Source organism: Lampris incognitus, chromosome 11 (genome assembly GCF_029633865.1).
Source record: "Lampris incognitus isolate fLamInc1 chromosome 11, fLamInc1.hap2, whole genome shotgun sequence".
In the NCBI taxonomy this organism is placed as follows: Eukaryota; Metazoa; Chordata; class Actinopteri; order Lampriformes; family Lampridae; genus Lampris; species Lampris incognitus.
The window spans coordinates 6,145,598-6,161,963 of record NC_079221.1 but is presented as its reverse complement, the minus strand read 5'-3'; the positions used below and the strand labels follow the sequence as shown (position 1 = coordinate 6,161,963).

At 46.5% G+C, this 16,366-nt stretch overlaps 1 protein-coding gene across 1 annotated transcript in view; it reads left to right on the top strand.

Annotated features, from left to right (window-relative positions):
• The first annotated feature begins 259 nt into the window (after positions 1–259).
• Positions 260–16,366, top strand: part of pde11a (phosphodiesterase 11a) — a 42,370-nt gene continuing 26,263 nt past the window's right edge. Inside the window, exons 1-4 of the mRNA XM_056289867.1 lie at positions 260–1,203; positions 2,307–2,465; positions 13,854–13,943; positions 16,115–16,255. Of these exons, the coding sequence (XP_056145842.1) occupies positions 370–1,203; positions 2,307–2,465; positions 13,854–13,943; positions 16,115–16,255 (1,224 nt within the window). The 5' untranslated portion in view covers positions 260–369. The remainder of the gene's footprint in view (positions 1,204–2,306; positions 2,466–13,853; positions 13,944–16,114; positions 16,256–16,366) is intronic.

Genomic DNA, 16,366 nt, shown 5'->3' with positions numbered 1-16,366 from the left:
CTCCCGGAACGTGGTCCGGGTCTATCGCGCCCCGCTCCTCGTCTGCCCGCAGACCGTCTTCCGCCGGGACGCGCCTACGTTTCGACAGCGAGGCGATGCGCTGGGCAGCCGGCTGGCGCGCGCGCACGGCGGTCTCTCTCTCTCTCCCCCCCGGGGGAGAGCCGGAGGTGCGAGGAGCCCTCACGCGGCACGACTCTCCACTTTGACGCGCCGCCACCAAGAAGAAGAAGAAGAAGAAGCAGAAGCGGCAGAAGAAGAACCCCCCCCCGGTCTCCGCGCCAAAACAAACAACAAACAAAACAATCTAGATGATATTTTTCTGCGCAACTTCGTGGATCTGGTTCGCCGAGGACCCCTTGAAGAGCGGACATGGCCGTGCGGAACGTGGTCTTCTCCGACGTGGAAACTTTTCTGGACGCGCACCCCGAGTTGCTGGAGGACTACCTGAACCGAAAGGGGAAGCCGAGCGCGGTGGAGAAATGGCTCAAGAGCCAGCAGGCCGCCGGCAAGGCTCCGGCGAGTGGCCCCGCGGAGGCGGAGAAGACGACGGCGGCGCCGGTGGTGCCGGCGGCGGCAGCGCCGCGCAGGGACAGCTGGGCGAGCAGGAGCGGCGGCGGCGGAGGCGGCGAGGGGCTGCAGCGGCGAGCCTCGCAGAAGGAGCTCCGCAAAACTTTCGCCAGGTCGAAGGCCGTCAACGCCAACCGGACGTACGACGAGCACGTCAACTCCCGGGCTCAGGAGCCGCTGACCAGCATGAGGAGGCGAGCCCTGCTGAGGAAAGCCAGCTCTCTGCCCCCGACCACGGCCCACATACTGAGCGCCCTGCTGGAGTCCCGCGTGAACATCCCCCAGTACCCGTCCACCGCCGTCGACTTCAAATACTACCTCAAGGAGCACAACGAGAGGGAGTTCTTCCTGGAGCTGGTGAAGGACATCTCCAACGACTTGGACCTAACCAGCCTGAGTTACAAGATCCTCGTCTTCGTCTGCATAATGGTGGACGCGGACCGCTGCTCCTTGTTCCTGGTGGAGGGCACCGCCAACAAGAAGACGCTGGTGTCGAAGTTCTTCGACGTCCACGCGGGCATCACGGTGCTGCCCTCCATGAGCAGCTCGGACGAAGTTCAGGTTCCGTGGGGGAAGGGGATCATTGGATACGTCGCCGAGCACGGGGAGACGGTGAACATTCCTGATGCCTATCAGGTGCGTGTTGGGTGAGGGAGAGGAGAGGGGAGGAGAGAGAGAGAGAGGGAGAGGGTGAGAGAGAGGGAGAGATAGATGGAGAGAGAGAGGGTGAGAGAGAGGGAGAGAGAGAAAGAGAGAGAGCGAGAGAGGAAGAGGGAGAGAGAGAGGGTGAGAGGGAGAGAGAGAGAGAGAGAGAGAGAGGGAGAGAGAGGGTGAGAGAGAGGGAGAGAGAGAGAGCGAGAGAGGGTGAGAGGGGGGGGGGGAGAGAGAGAGGGAGACAGGGAGGGAGAGAGAGGGTGAGAGGGAGAGAGAGAGGGAGAGACAGACAGACAGACAGACAGACAGAGACATTTTCTCAGTCAGTCATTCAATCGAACAACCGACTGACTGACAGCCAATAAAGAGGCTTGGCACAGCAGAACTGTCAGCTGAGGCACAAGCTGTTAACAGTCTATAGACTGTTAACAGCTTGTGCCATACCATGCACAGACATGCATTACTTCACTGACCTTATGCATGACAACTCCAACTCCCTCTTCATTGTGTTTACAATGCCACAGTAACCAGGCCTGTGGTCAGCCTGCTAAAAAGGGATTGGGTCCCCCCCCCCCTCCAAAAAAAAGTGGACATTTATATTCCAAGCACAGGACACCTTATGCAAGCTGGCCTCTGACCCGCTATAGCGCTTAATACACTATACTGTGTAGCGTGCCAAAACTTGTAATTTAGTGGAAGGATAAAAAATGATGGGTATTTCCACCTTAAGAACCTTATGGGCTTATTTTGTCCTTAAGGCAACTGCTGCCTGCTTTCACCGAATGCGCTTTAGTTTGACTTTTTGAACCTTTGTTGTTTTTTTGGGGGGGGGGGTATGTCGAACACCCCACCCCCGCGGTGTCCCCGGGACCACTTTGCTGCTAAATTAGGGCTGCAGGGCCCTTAAGTCGCCGCTTAATTTGCTTATGCCTCTGGCTGGCCCTGCTTGCATAAATCGAAATCCAGATGGGTTAAAGTTTTACTTTATCTCATTATGTGAGGCTGATGGACGAAGAATTGCCCGCAGTTGCGAAGTAACTTCTCACATGATGTCTTTATGTCATATTATATCCCGTGGATTGCAGGATCGACGTTTCAGTGATGAAATTGACAAGCTGACAGGCTACAAGACCAAGTCACTCTTGTGCATGCCCATTCGCAACAGCGACGGAGAGATTATTGGAGTTGCCCAGGCCATCAACAAAGTTTCGAGCGGAGCACTCTTCACTGAGGACGATGAGAAGGTATTTCCAGTACTGCAGGTCTTATGAACATGAATACATGGGTGGGGGGGGGGGCTACAAATAATTAGGAGCGAAACCAGAGAGACAACGGTAACTTGGCACTTCACGCTGCAAAACTAAACTTGGGGGTAGATTTCCTGGAGAAAACGTATCTAGCTCACTTCTCAGGTGTTCAGAGCATCCGCTGAAATCCAAAGTTTCTGCGTCTCTAGTTGGTTCATAGCTTCAGCCTTGGCATCATGGAGTTTTCTCCGCACTATGCCCTCCAGCAGACCAATCCCATGTATATATCTCATCGGGAATGGAGGGTTGAATGGTGTGCATGTGTTGTAACCACAGACAGACACTGCTTGTCGTGTGTAGGAACTTCAGACACGATAGGGGAACCATTTTTAAAAATCATTTTAGTCTTTGACTGTTAAGCACTTCGTATTTTTCATGGCAATTATTTCATTAACGCTATTAAGTACCACATCAAGTTTCATCATTCATCTTTTATGTGATTCAAGGAGGTTGTAAAAGAGCTTTTTCTTCCAGAGCACTTTGTCTAGTCTGCAAAAACAGGAATACAATAATGTCATCTATAGTAATGTCATCTACCTCCATTTAGTGGTCGGTTATTTTCTATTGTATTATGTGTATGGGTTTCAGTTTCAGACCACATTCTTCTCCTGAATTATCGGTCAAAATAAATTATTAGTCAGTCTAAGTATGAGATATTACTTGAAGAGTTACTGTGTGTTTTGAGTATTAATTGGAGGAAAGGTTTTCCAAGAGGACCTCAGAGTCCACGATTTGGATCAGTAGGTTTTCTGAGATGCTCTCGGTTGACACTCAGATAGACAAATTGCTGAATTGTGTGTCAGCTTTGGATGTAAACAGAGGAGCACAGTTGACATTTGCAACCAAGGCAAACTCACAAATGAGTATTCAAATTCAAACTGCCATTTTCTATCAATGCAGCTCTGGGTTCTGGTTGGGAAGAAAAGACCAAAACATGAAAGCAAAATGCATAATAATCATAATATTTTTTAAGTTCAGCAAATGCTTTTACTGTTTTATGCATAGTAGCTTTTTCTTTTGGCATGCTCAAATCAACTGGTGAGATGTAGAAGCTCTCCTCCGTTTATGATAGATGGAGATGACAAATTATTTTTTTTCTCCCTCCCCACGTTTTCGCTGCATTTCACATTGCATTACCATCACACTAATGCTTGGGATGGCTACAGCTGAATTAGTAATGAAATATCATGTTAGCATCAGTGAATGCAGCAAGCACTGTGAACACGTGATGCAGCTATGCTTGCAGGGAAAGAACCTTGTAATAAGAAGAGATATTAATTTACAAAGTGTGAGATATTGCAATAACAGTTGCCATTAGCTGGACATTTCATTTTTCTGCTATTAAACAAATACGACTGTCTGCATACTGGAGCCTTATGGGATAGTTACACACCATGCTCGTAGTAACACATTACTGAATATGGATGGTTGTAAATGTCACACTGCCTCATTGTGTTAAGTTTGGGGAAATCCTTTCGGTAATGGTTCAACTCTTGGATTATTGTATAGTCTCATTTTCTTCCAAGGAAAATCATTCACTTCACTTATGCAAATAAGCAGACCTTGTGATGCATTCTCAAGATAGTGCATTGCTATTTAGATCTATCTCATCTTTCTTTCATTTTGCATTGTTTATTATTTAGCGTATTATCAAGCAATTTTTTGCAGTAGCCATGGGTAATAATTTATAGTGAATTTACCCTTGTGAAAACTTTACTCTGTGTAAAATTGTAATACATTTCCCCAGGTAGGCGCTCTTTGCCAATGCATCTGTGTGAGCAGACTGACAGACAAATAACACCTTCCCTAATCGGTCATTTCTGTGCTCACTCTGACTGCCAAATTCCCTGTCAAATTAACTTGAAATGATACTATAATGACCACTCTCACACAAATTCCAAATCTGAATACATTGAGAATGGAGAGGACACAATTTTTCAGTGAAACCGTGTACTGTTGCTGGAACATTAACAAAGACACTGATGCAACCCTGCAGGGTGCTGTGTCAATTTTGAATTTATGTGCAAGGCATCCCTTACCAAACAAGTGCAAAGCATATAGAAAAACCCATAAGAAGCTCAAATATTACAAAAATCCACATTAAACAAGAAAAAAATGAACAAACCACGATTTTAAGATATGAGACCAGGATGTGTATGTGGGTGTATGTGAGTGCTTGTGCACATTTATCACTGAGAATAAGTATGCATATAGAGGTGGATGACAGGACCAAAAAGAATTAAGACCAATATAGCATTGGGGATTGAGGGAGCAGGAAGGAATGTTGCTCAGTAAGTAAAAGGTTATGTCAATTTATAGGCTGTCACGAATGGACTGAAATACTAAAATGGTGTCTCAGTCAGCGTTTGTTTCCTTGTTTTGTTTAATCCAAAGATATCAACATGATATTCTAAAATGATTTATATGCACTAGGTTTGCCGCCACTGTGACTCAATGAGAGATCTCATAGGTGAGCTCTCTAATGCTTGGGTGTAATATGAGGTTCAATGATTTATGATTACTAGTGGTGGAAAAAAAAATAAAACGGGGAGGATCTAAAATAGAACCAAGGGGGACACCAAAATAGTAGGTTAGAGATTACTGCAGCATGTCAGCATCTTTAAATTATCATTAACATCAAATACTGCATTTAACTGATACAGATTTCTAGCTGTTGACTGACAAGACATTGTTGATTGTCTTGAATTTAACCTTTTCTTTGGTGTTTTCTTTATGGTGGAATAGAAGGTATAATTTACAGTCAGAAACTGTGATTGTAAATCACCTGTATGTTCGGGTTTATATTAAGGTGGCACAGTTTTCGTAACCTGAATGTAAAGGTGAATACAATTGGGTATTGCAGTACAAAATAGCATGGTGGTGCAGTGGTTAACATGGTCGCCTCACAGCAAGAAGGTCCTGGGTTCAAGCCCTGGGGTAGTCCAACCTTAGGGGTTGTCCCGGGTCATCCTCTGTGTCGAGTCTACATGTTCCCCCCATGTCTGCATGGGTTTCCTCCGGGTGCTCCGGTTTCTTCCCACAGTCCAAAGACATGTAGGTCAGGTGAATTGGCCGCACTAAATTGTCCCTAGGTGTGTGTGTGTGTGTGTGTGTGTGTGTGTGTGTGTGTGTGTGTGTGGGCCCTGTGATGGCCTGGCGGCCTGTCCAGGGTGTCTCCCCGCCTGCCGCCCATTGGCTGCTGGGATAGGCTTCAGCGACCCTAAGAGCAAGATAAGGTTTGGATAATGGATGGATGGAATGGAACACAATGCAGCAGAAAGGAAAATATAGAGGCATCCTTGCTCCTTATCTGAAACTCCCTTGGCTAAGTGAGTATCATTTCAAATGGCCTGAGATGATAGCGTTGCTCAAATTGAAACTACAGTCTGAGGTATTCAGTCTGGGTTTCTCAGCCTTGCAAGTTCTCAAGTGGACATGTAAATCTTTCTGTTTCACACAACGCTTTATTTGGTTTTGTAGCTGCTGACATAAAAAAGAAGGGCACCACTGTACAATATTGCTGGGATTCCTGTTATGTCCTTGGCTTAGCCTCTGTCTTTGTCCCTCACCGTGAAGGAAATCGACATTAAACCTATTGAAATGAGTGATGCTATCTCGTCTAGCCATGTCACAAGTCTTTCAAGGATATTGCTACCACAGGGGCTCGAAAGGTGCCCTAATGAAATGACAGTGAGACACGACAGCTGGGATCATGTGTGTCCCACACAGGCTGGTTTAGCTACTTGACAATTATCGAAGGTTCACAGCTATCAGTGAAACAGAGCAAGAAATGGTGCTCTGTTATTTGCCCGGCTGCACACACGTTGAACTGATTTTAAAATGATGTGCTGGGGCTCAGTGCCTGGGGAGGGGCCTCGTGAAGAAAATTAGAGTAATTAGTGCCAATTTTAGGGTTAGTTTTGGAACCTTCCATCAGATGGCCTCTTTCGCCTCTCGTTATTTATTTATTTTTATATGGATTTACTGATGATCGAGAAATAGCTTTGCAGGTCGTCAAGGATTAGCCCCTGTTCTGAGAGACGTTCTGGCCCACTTCAAAAAAACAGATTTTCCAAATACCTTGACAATGAGAAGGCTATAGCGGCTAGAAATGAACCATGTGAAATCCCTTCTAATTTGTTGAGGGAGGGAGGTTTGGACCCATTTTAATCCAACAGATATTTAATTTTCACATGGTTGTAGAGAGAGCATAGTTCAAACTGACAATACAATTCTTTTTGTCATTTTTGAAAGATGTGATGTGTGTTTAGTATAACTCTTAGCTATCTTTGAGGTAAAGTCTGGCTTACTACTGGTTTAGTCTCAGAGATTTCAGTGGATTAAAGTAAAATTTTTCTCTCTTGTTGAATGTCTGTGCTCTGCTCTGTGACAATATAAGACAGCAAAACACAGTGTAAATATATTTATCTATTTATATATTTATATTGTTTGGAAATAGATGGACCGATAGTTACAGCGGAGACAGAAAGTTGTGAAGAGATTATTTTCTGTTACTAAGTCACATCCCTTAAGAAACTAAAATCCATCCATCTTCCAAGGCACTTATCCTAATTAGGGTCACGGGATGCTGGAGCCTATTCCAGCATTCATTGGGCGGAAGGCGGGGAAACACCCTGGACAGGTCACCAGTCCATCACAGGGCAGACACATTCACACCTAGGGACAATTTGGTATGATTGATTGACCAATTCTTATTCTGGATTATATCAGTCATTGTAGTTTCTTGATGTAGGTCCAGAAACTAAAATGACTGATATAATCCAGAATAAGATCTTCACCAAAGAAATAATAAAGCAGTAGTCATGGACCATGTCTTGCTTCCCAGAATTGTGTGGAATAAAAGGTTGCCTCAATTATTTAACTCAAAAGTCCATGTCTGTAGCAAGCAAAGAGTAACATCGCATAAAAAAAAGTGACACTATTTTATCTTGATAAAGGGTCATTCATCAGCCGAAATTGGTCAGGCTAATTTTCTCAGTCTACCAAATTAGCATGGGAGAACAATTCATTATTGTCGTGAAGCACGGTGGCAGCAAGTTGAGGTCCCTGGACTGCTCTGCTTGCTTCTCACTTGTAGGGCCTGCGGAGTTTTGATTTGGTGAATCTTATATTCCACAAAATGTGAGTGCAGGAAAGTAAATTCGGTCGTAGACATCAAGAGGGTCGCTGTTGCTTTTTGAGCATGATGAGTATTGCACTAAAATGCACTAGGCTATATTATGGATGTGGTGCTTAAACAGCACCTATAAATTTATTTTAGAGCTGTAAAATAACATTACAGACAGCCCCAAGCTATGGATACTAACATTGGGGTGGCGCAGTGGTTAGCCGCGGTCACCTGACAGCAAGAAGGTCCTGGGTTCGAACCCCAGGGCTGTCCAATTTTGGGGTTTGCATGTTCTCCCCGTGTCTGCGTGGGTTTCCTCAGGTGCCCCGGTTTCCTCCCACAGTCCATAGACATGTACAGGTCAGGTGACTTGGCCGTACTAAATTGTCCCTACATGTGAGTGTGTCAGCCTTGTGTGATGGCCTGGCGGCCTGTCCAGGGTGTCTGCCCACCTGCCGCCCAATGACTGCTGGGATAGGCTCCAGCACCCCCGCGACCCTACTCAGGATAAGCGGTTCGGATAATGGATGGATGGAGAATTGCACTAAAATGCACTAGGTTATATTATGGATTTGGTGCTTAAACAGCACCTATAAATTTATTTTAGAGCTGTAAAAGTACATTGTTTTATATTATATAATGTATAAAAAGAATTATATGAGCAAATATTCTTTCTTCCACTGCTTTGGGTTGTTTATGCATCATTAGTGTCTCAAAAATTGCAGGAGATGAAGACTGTGTGTATGCATTTGGATGAAATGAAATTTTTGAGGCACATTTGTTGAAAGACCTGTTCACATGAAGCAGTGCGAAGATAAAGTGACAGAACTGACACAGCTGTCCTCGCTGTTACGCCTTTATCCTGCAATACAGTTTCTATTTTGAGCGTAAGACCATGGTTCCTTTCTGGTTTATAGTGAAAACTCTTTACTGCAAAACAAGAAATCCTCAGAGGAGTCGCTGCAATATAAAGGTTTTCAATTATGTTGTAGAATTAAGTTCCCAGAGTTTTTTTATAGCCAAAGCGCTTCAGAGAGTTTTGTCTGAGGAGCAATAAGTGTGTGAGACAACACACTATGTTATCTATCTCGGCATTACTCTGCTGAAGGAACATCTCCTCTTCAAATGTTTTGTACCCTCGATTTGCTCCCGGCCTTTTCCCATGTACCTGGGGAGCACTGAACGATTTATTTAATTATTCATAAATAATCATAATAGCTAGAATAGTGTGCTGCTGTGTTTATCAACTGGGGTTTAATGGCTCACGTAAATAAGAATCGGTCAATATCACACTGTACTTTTATAACTCCAGTTGATCATATGGATTTTTACTTTTATCCATCACTTGTGTACCATAGCAACTGAGAGGATGATTCTGACCACTTGGCCGTGCCCTGCATAGAAATGACTGTTTGCAGAATTTCTCCGAGTTCCACCTCCCTTCTTTACTGTTGCTGTGTCCCATAAACTTTCAAGATAACCTCCACAGTTGTAGCTTTAATGTCATATCAACACAGTCAACACACTTTGGATAACACAAGTCTGTTTTACATTTTCCCCAGCAACACCTTTTCTTTTCTTTTTTTGGATTTTTTTTTTCTCCCCGATTGTATCCGCCCAATTACCCCACTCTTCCGAGCTATCCTGGTCTCTGCTCCACCCCCTCTGCCAGCCCGGGGAGGGCCGCAGACTACCACATGCCTCCTCCGATACATGTGGAGTCGCCAGCCGCTTCCTTTCACCTGACAGTGAGGAGTTTCACTAGGGGGACGTAGCGCGTGGGAGGATCACGCTATTCCCCCCAGTCCCCCCTGAACAGGCACCCTGACCGACCAGAGGAGGTGCTAGTGCAGCGACCAGGACACACACCCACATCCAGCTTCCCACCTGCAGACATGGCCAATTGTGTCTATAGGGATGCCCGACCAAGCCGGAGGTAATACAGGGATTCCAACTGACGATCCCCGTGTTGGTAGGCAACGCAATAGACCGCTACGCTACCCCAACGCCCAATAGCACCTTTTCATCATTACTCTGAAGTGGCTATGTATTTTCATCAGTGTAGCATGATCTATTTTCTGTTGCTCCAAATCTGCTCCCTTGCGCTTCAAGGTGAGGTTAGGTGTCGGAGCAAAGTCGGTTATGGGAGGGAGTAGAGGCTATTGCTAAGTGCTGATCGGTAGATTACTGTGTCAGTCATTATTTTGCAAACTGTAATTGGGACCGTTTTGTCGCTCGTTGATTATTGTTCTGGGAAAGTAGGCCACTCTGAATGATGTCATACATCTGTATCATCAGAATTAATGAGTGGTCATGAGTTGCATGGACGCCTTACTGTTTCTTGGCCTGCATACCCAGAAGATGGAGACAGGATCATTGGTTTTCACCTGATCTGTGAAGTGTTTGGCATTATTCATGGCCCAATTGAATATCAGAGTCAGATGCATTGGGAAATTTCTCTCGGTGTAGATTCTTCTTGCATAAATATTTAATGTCACCGCCATAAAGAGCAATCATTGATAAATACATTTGCAAAAGTGCGGTATGCTCTGCTGACACAAGTTGGGAGAGTCCCACATGAGATCGGGTAAAATGGAGAGTTTCTTTTTATTGCTCTGAAACGGTTCTCGGTGAAACATCAATAGTTCAACCACATAGTACTGTATGTGATGTCACGGCAAAAACAACTTGTCATCACAACTGGTTAAACAGTTGCTATAGATTTAGCCACTGTCAAAGGGAAGAGTATAAACTTACTTTGTTATCCATCCATTTTCTAAGCCGCTTATCCTAATCGGGGTCACGGGGTGCTGGAGCCTATTCCAGCAATCATTGGGCGGAAGGCGGGGAGACACCTTGGACAGGTCGCCAGTCCGTCACAGGGCAGACACATTCACACCTAGGGACAATTTAGTAAGTACGATTCACCTGACCCACATGTCTTTGGACCGTGGGAGGAAACCGGAGCACCCGGAGGACACCCACGCAGACACGGAGAACATCCCATATAACGTTACAAAAATCCTTATGGGTAGTTTGCCTAGACTGCTAAATATGGCCTTTCAAACTGAAAGAGGGGGGAGATACAGTGTAGTACAGTACACTTGTCAAAGATTTAAACGGTGTTCATGCTGATATCCTCCATCCTCCATCATCTTTTGTCACCAGATTTGGAGATTTGCATTAGGACTTTGTGTTATATGAAATTCCAGCTGTGCGGTAAGAAGTAATGGAGGTTAGAGGAACTGACTGCTATATAGTCCCCAAGGCCGCAGCCAGTTAGTTTCATCATTAAACCACTCTTTACTGGTCAGTCCACAGGTCTCCAGGCAAAAACTTCTTGTTTGTAATGCAGCCGTGTATAATGGCCTGCCTGACAGAATGTAATTAGAGAGCAGCGCCTTTCTTGGGCTTTGCCCGTTACTTCCACAAGGCAGATCCATAGCCGGGTCCCCAAAGTCCTGCTCACTAATGAATCTGTTCCATGCTGGGGCTATTGATGGCCACTGCCTCTCTGGAAGATCATTATTAGAGAATTCCATTGGACAGCTGAAACGGCTTAATGTATGAGCTTGTTGCTCTGCGTCATCGGTTTTCCATGTGCAAAGGCAACTGCGTAGGGCATCTGGTGATGTGCAGTGACTGAGTGAAACACGTGAGGTTCTTTTACTCAGTGGTCATGACACCGTAATATTTTATATCACAATATCATGAGTTGTTTAGTATACTTAAAGACGCACACTTAAATCAGATTGATAACAATGCATTCATGTGCACCATGCAACGAGCGAGGAACTTGTTTTTTGATCAAGTCGCCCTTTCCTTCGCCGCTCGTCGCATTCGAGTCTTTGTTCGCTACAGTTAATCGATACCCCTTCTAGATGTACAGTTAGCCTTCAGACAGCCATTTCTGCAAAAGTTGTAGCTGGCTGAGGAGACCTTGACAGTTTGCCTCATTGATTTGAAGAGACTGGAAATATTCAACCAAAAGAAAATGTTTAGGTTACACCCGTGCATGCTTTGCAGTCATTAACACGTGGCAATAGCATTGTGCATTCAGTGTACATTCTTTAAAAACCCTCCCGTACTATTATTTGCTTGTCCATTACGAGGCGGTTGATAAGTACCCTGATACGTTACCTTTTAAAAAGGGGTGAAAGAGATACTGCAGTATCAGGGGCCACAGCTGAGTAACTTCCCATTCATGTATTGTTGGAGTGTCTCTACCCCCAGGTCAGACCAAGGGCTGGTAAATATTAGGAGGATATAGTAGTACTGATTTTATTGTTTACACAGCAGTCAGATGCTAAAGATAGATTGCTAAACAAAGAGGCTTGGGTGAGGAGGCAAACAGCCTAAATTCTATTGATTCCATGTTATGGGGCTGAGTGTCTCAGATAAGGCTGCATGGTCAGGTAGTTGCAGTCGTATAGATTTCATCCACACTACCATTTGTTTTATTCACAGTACAGCAGTTTTTATAGCATGCATTTTCATCAACTTCAATATATGTTTTCTTTCTTTCCTATGCATCTCACAATTATGTATTTTGGGTCAACAGAAGCAATGAACCAAAGAAATGTAGTTTTGGGGGGCGTCCGGGTGGTGTGGCGGTCTATTCCGGATTGCCGTTTCGAATCCCCATGTTACCTCCGGCTTGGTCGGGCATCCCTACCCAGATAGCATCCGGATGTGGGCCACTTCAGGCACTGATGGCCTTCTTCTGGCCCTGACAAAATGGATGTGAGCCTGAAGTGGCCCACATGTATTATAGCAAATATGACCCAAATATGCCAAATCAAATGTGGGCCTTTTTTGGCAAAGATGCGGTGCTCTCGGCAACATGTGATGTGGATGTGACCCTGAAGTGGCCCATGTGGTAAATGGTGAATATGGCCCAAATATCACAAAACAAATATGGTCCACCTTTGCCAAATATGTGGCAGATGCGGCATTGCTATGGCTCGGTTCTGGCCCGGATCTGGCAAACAGGAGCGGACCGCCCAAGTGCCATCATTCCACGTGGTATGTGGGCTGGATGAAAGTGTTGGGTGTGGGACGGGTCCGGGCCACAGCAGTTTTGCTATCTGGGTAGCAGCTGGCAACTCCACATGTATCGGAGGAGACATGTGGTAGTCTGCAGCCTTCCCCAGATTGGCAGATGGGGTGGAGCAGTGACCGGGATGGCTCGGAAGAGTGGGGTAATTGGCCGAATACAACTGGGAGAAAAAGGTGGGGGAAAAAAAAAAGTAGTTTGACGGCAAAAATTTTAGAATGAAAATGATGGATGGTCATTAGACCATATCAAGTGCATTTAGCACAAGACAGGATATGATGTGACGTGCCCCGTGCACCATACTCCAGAATGAATATTTACACTGAAGACCAAATGAGACAACAAGCTAATGAACTGATTCATGTCCTGACCTAATTTACTAACCTGCTAGTGTGCTTACTATAGAGGACATCCGGCTGTGCCATCGTAAATCTAGTGGCCAGCATCACTTACTACAATGTCCAAACCATCTATTAGAGGGCTGAGCCTGTATGTATGGACTTGACATTAGGGATATCTGGTGGGCTCCTTCTCTTACTTGTGGGTTTGTTTGGTTTTTTTTTGAGTTAGGCCCCTGGCACCTCAACATTAGGCGCAACATTATTCCAGGGAGACGTAAACATAAAGCATGAAATATAATATAGATTTGATTTTATCAGCCAGAGGCACAGTGGGTCTAAATGTTCAGTCAAATGGTAAAATGTCAGCTGAATTGATTTATTTGTCCTGGCAAGTAATGATGCCAATGAAGGGCCATTTTTTATTTTCGCCAGTTCGAAAGATTCTAAGCTTCTTTTTTTTTTCATAGATGAAAATATTAATAGCTAATGTTCTAATAAAGCTCTAATGTTATGAGCTGTGATGAACATTTCTATAGCTATTTGGCAAACAGCCGCATCTTGTTGAACCCAAGTTTCTTCATTTATAATAAGAGGGACAAAAGGGGACAAAAATAAAAAAGCCACCAAATCCTCCTCCATGTGTTGCTGTTTAGACAGGCTGAACATTTTTTGTAAACGTCACAGCAGATGTTATATTTCACATCAGGGAGTGTCTTTTAATCAAATAATCCTGTTCATTCGGAGTTTGTGCTCAGTACTGACTGAGGCGTGCATCTGACGAGGCCTTGATGTGTCCGCAGGTGCTGCAGATGTATCTCCCCTTCTGCGGTATCGCCATCTCCAACGCCCAACTCTTCGCAGCTTCAAGGAAGGAGTACGACAGGAGCCGGGTGAGGGCCACAGGGTGTACCCCCAAGGACTAGACTCCCTCCCATCCTCCATCCCTGGGATCAGCGTTCCCTCCACCTCCACCCCCACCCCCCGATGCTGACAGCGAGGCTGAATATTGATCCTCAATAGCCCGCTTGCTGCCATGGCAGTGAGGATCAGAGAGCAAATGTTCAGCCCCGCCTGGTGATTTTCTCCGGTTCTCCGATGGGGGGATGGGGCTGGGGACCAGAGGGAGGCCCCGGGGATGCGGTCTATATCTCCCAGGGAATGTGTCGAGACGGATGCTCTAATGCATGTCACACATTGATCTGGGATGAGAGGGAGCATAATGAGAACAGAGATCAGATGAATGGGGGAGAGAAATGAGGAGATTCCCCTTTTGCAGCCATAGGATTTTTTTTCTATGTGTACATGCATTTTTTGTATTTTCTTTTTGTATACTTTTATTAGATAATGACAGTGGAGGCAAACAGGAAATGGGGAGAAAGAGAGAGAGAGAGAGAGGGGCATGACGTGCAACAAAAGTCGAGGGCCTGACTCGAACCGGCGACGGTTGCGACCATGTAGCCATGCAGCACATGCTGCAACCATTCGGCTACAGAGATGCCCCCGCTTATATATTTGATAGGATTCGCATTGCCACCGATGAAGAGTCTGATTCACCCCCCCACCCCCATTTTTCTCCCCAATTGTATCCGGCCAATTACCCCACTCTTCCGAGCCATCCCGGTCGCTGCTCCATCCCCCCTCTGCCAACCCGGGGAGGGCTGCAGACTACCACATGCCTCCTCCCATACACGCGGCGTCGCCAGCTGCTTCTTTTCACCTGACATTGAGGAGTTTCGCCAGGGGGACGTAGTGCGTGGGAGGCTCGCACTATTCCCCCCAGTTCCCCCTCCCCCCTCAACAGGTGCCCCGATCGACCAGAGGAGGCGCTAGTGCAGCGACCAGGACACGTACCCACATCCGGCTTCCCACCCGCAGAACTGCCGACAAGGAGTGTCTGTATGTAGGGACGCTTGAACATGCCGGAGGTAACGCGGGCATTCTAACCGCCGATCCCCACGTTGGTAGGCAACGGGATAGATCGCTACGCTACCCGGACGCCCCGAGTCAGATTTACTTTTGAGGGACGCTACCATATTTGGGTTTTAAAGGTGATTGCGAACTAACGTGTGACACAGTATGCCAACTTTGTCTAGTTTTTCGACGCGACGAGTCGGTGGTAGCATTTACGTAGCTTAGCTTTACAGCTAACCGCTATCTTGGTTAACTTAGTTTAGCTTCGGAGCTAACTGCTATGTGAGTTAGCTTTGCTTTGTAACGAACCCCATGGTGGCCCGGCGGCCTGTCCAGGGTGTCTCCCCGCCTGCCGCCCAGTGACTGCTGGGATAGGCTCCAGCATCCCCGCCACCCTGAGAGCAGGATAAGCGGTGGCGCAGAAGCAGACAGGAAATGGGGGGAGAGAGAGGGATGTGCAACTAAGGTCGCCAGCTGGAAACGAACCAGCAACGGTTGAGACCACACGGCCATGTGGTAGACGCGTAACCATTCCGCTATGGAGGCGCCCCGGGAAACTACCGTGCTATGTTACTCTGCCCGTTTATGCGTTGAGAATAATGATGATCGGCACGGTGGCGCAGTGGTTAGCGCGGCCGCCTCACAGCGAGAAGGTCCTGGGTTCGAGCCCCGGGGAAGTCCAACCTTGGGGGTCGTCCCGGGTCGTCCTCTGTGTGGAGTTTGCATGTTCTCCCCGTGTCTGCGTGGGTTTCCTCTGGGGGCTCCGGTTTCCCCCCACAGTCCAAAGACTTGTAGGTCAGGTGAATTGGCCAGTACTAAATTGTCCCTAGGTGTGTGTGTGTGTGTGTGTGTGTGTATGCCGGCCCTGTGTGATGGTCTGGCGGCCTGTCCAGGGTGTCACCCCGCCTGCCACCTAATGACTGCTGGGATAGGCTCCAGCATCCCCGCGACCCTGAGAGCAGGATAAGCGGTTCGGCTAATGAATGGATGGATGGATGCTCTAATGGCTCGGTGAGGCCAAACATCTTTATTTAAAGTACCCTGAGCAGTCCTTGCTGACAGACGGCTTGTTTAGTTGGTCTTTCAGGAGCCTGTTGTTTAGGCGGGAAGGAATAATATCGCTTGTGTCTTGTTTGTTGTTGGTGCGCAGGCCCTCCTGGAGGTGGTGAATGATCTGTTTGAGGAGCAAACAGACCTGGAGAAGATTGTCAGGAAGATCATGCACCGCGCCCAGACACTGCTGAAGTGCGAGCGCTGCTCCGTCCAACTGCTGGAGGACATCGAGTCACCGGTAGTCTCTTATCTCCTGCTGTTTTCTGTTTTTCTCAACCTATCTGTCCTTATGTCTGTCTACCTGATAGTGCTTTATAGCGCCGCGCCAATTGTGACTTGTGATTTTTCC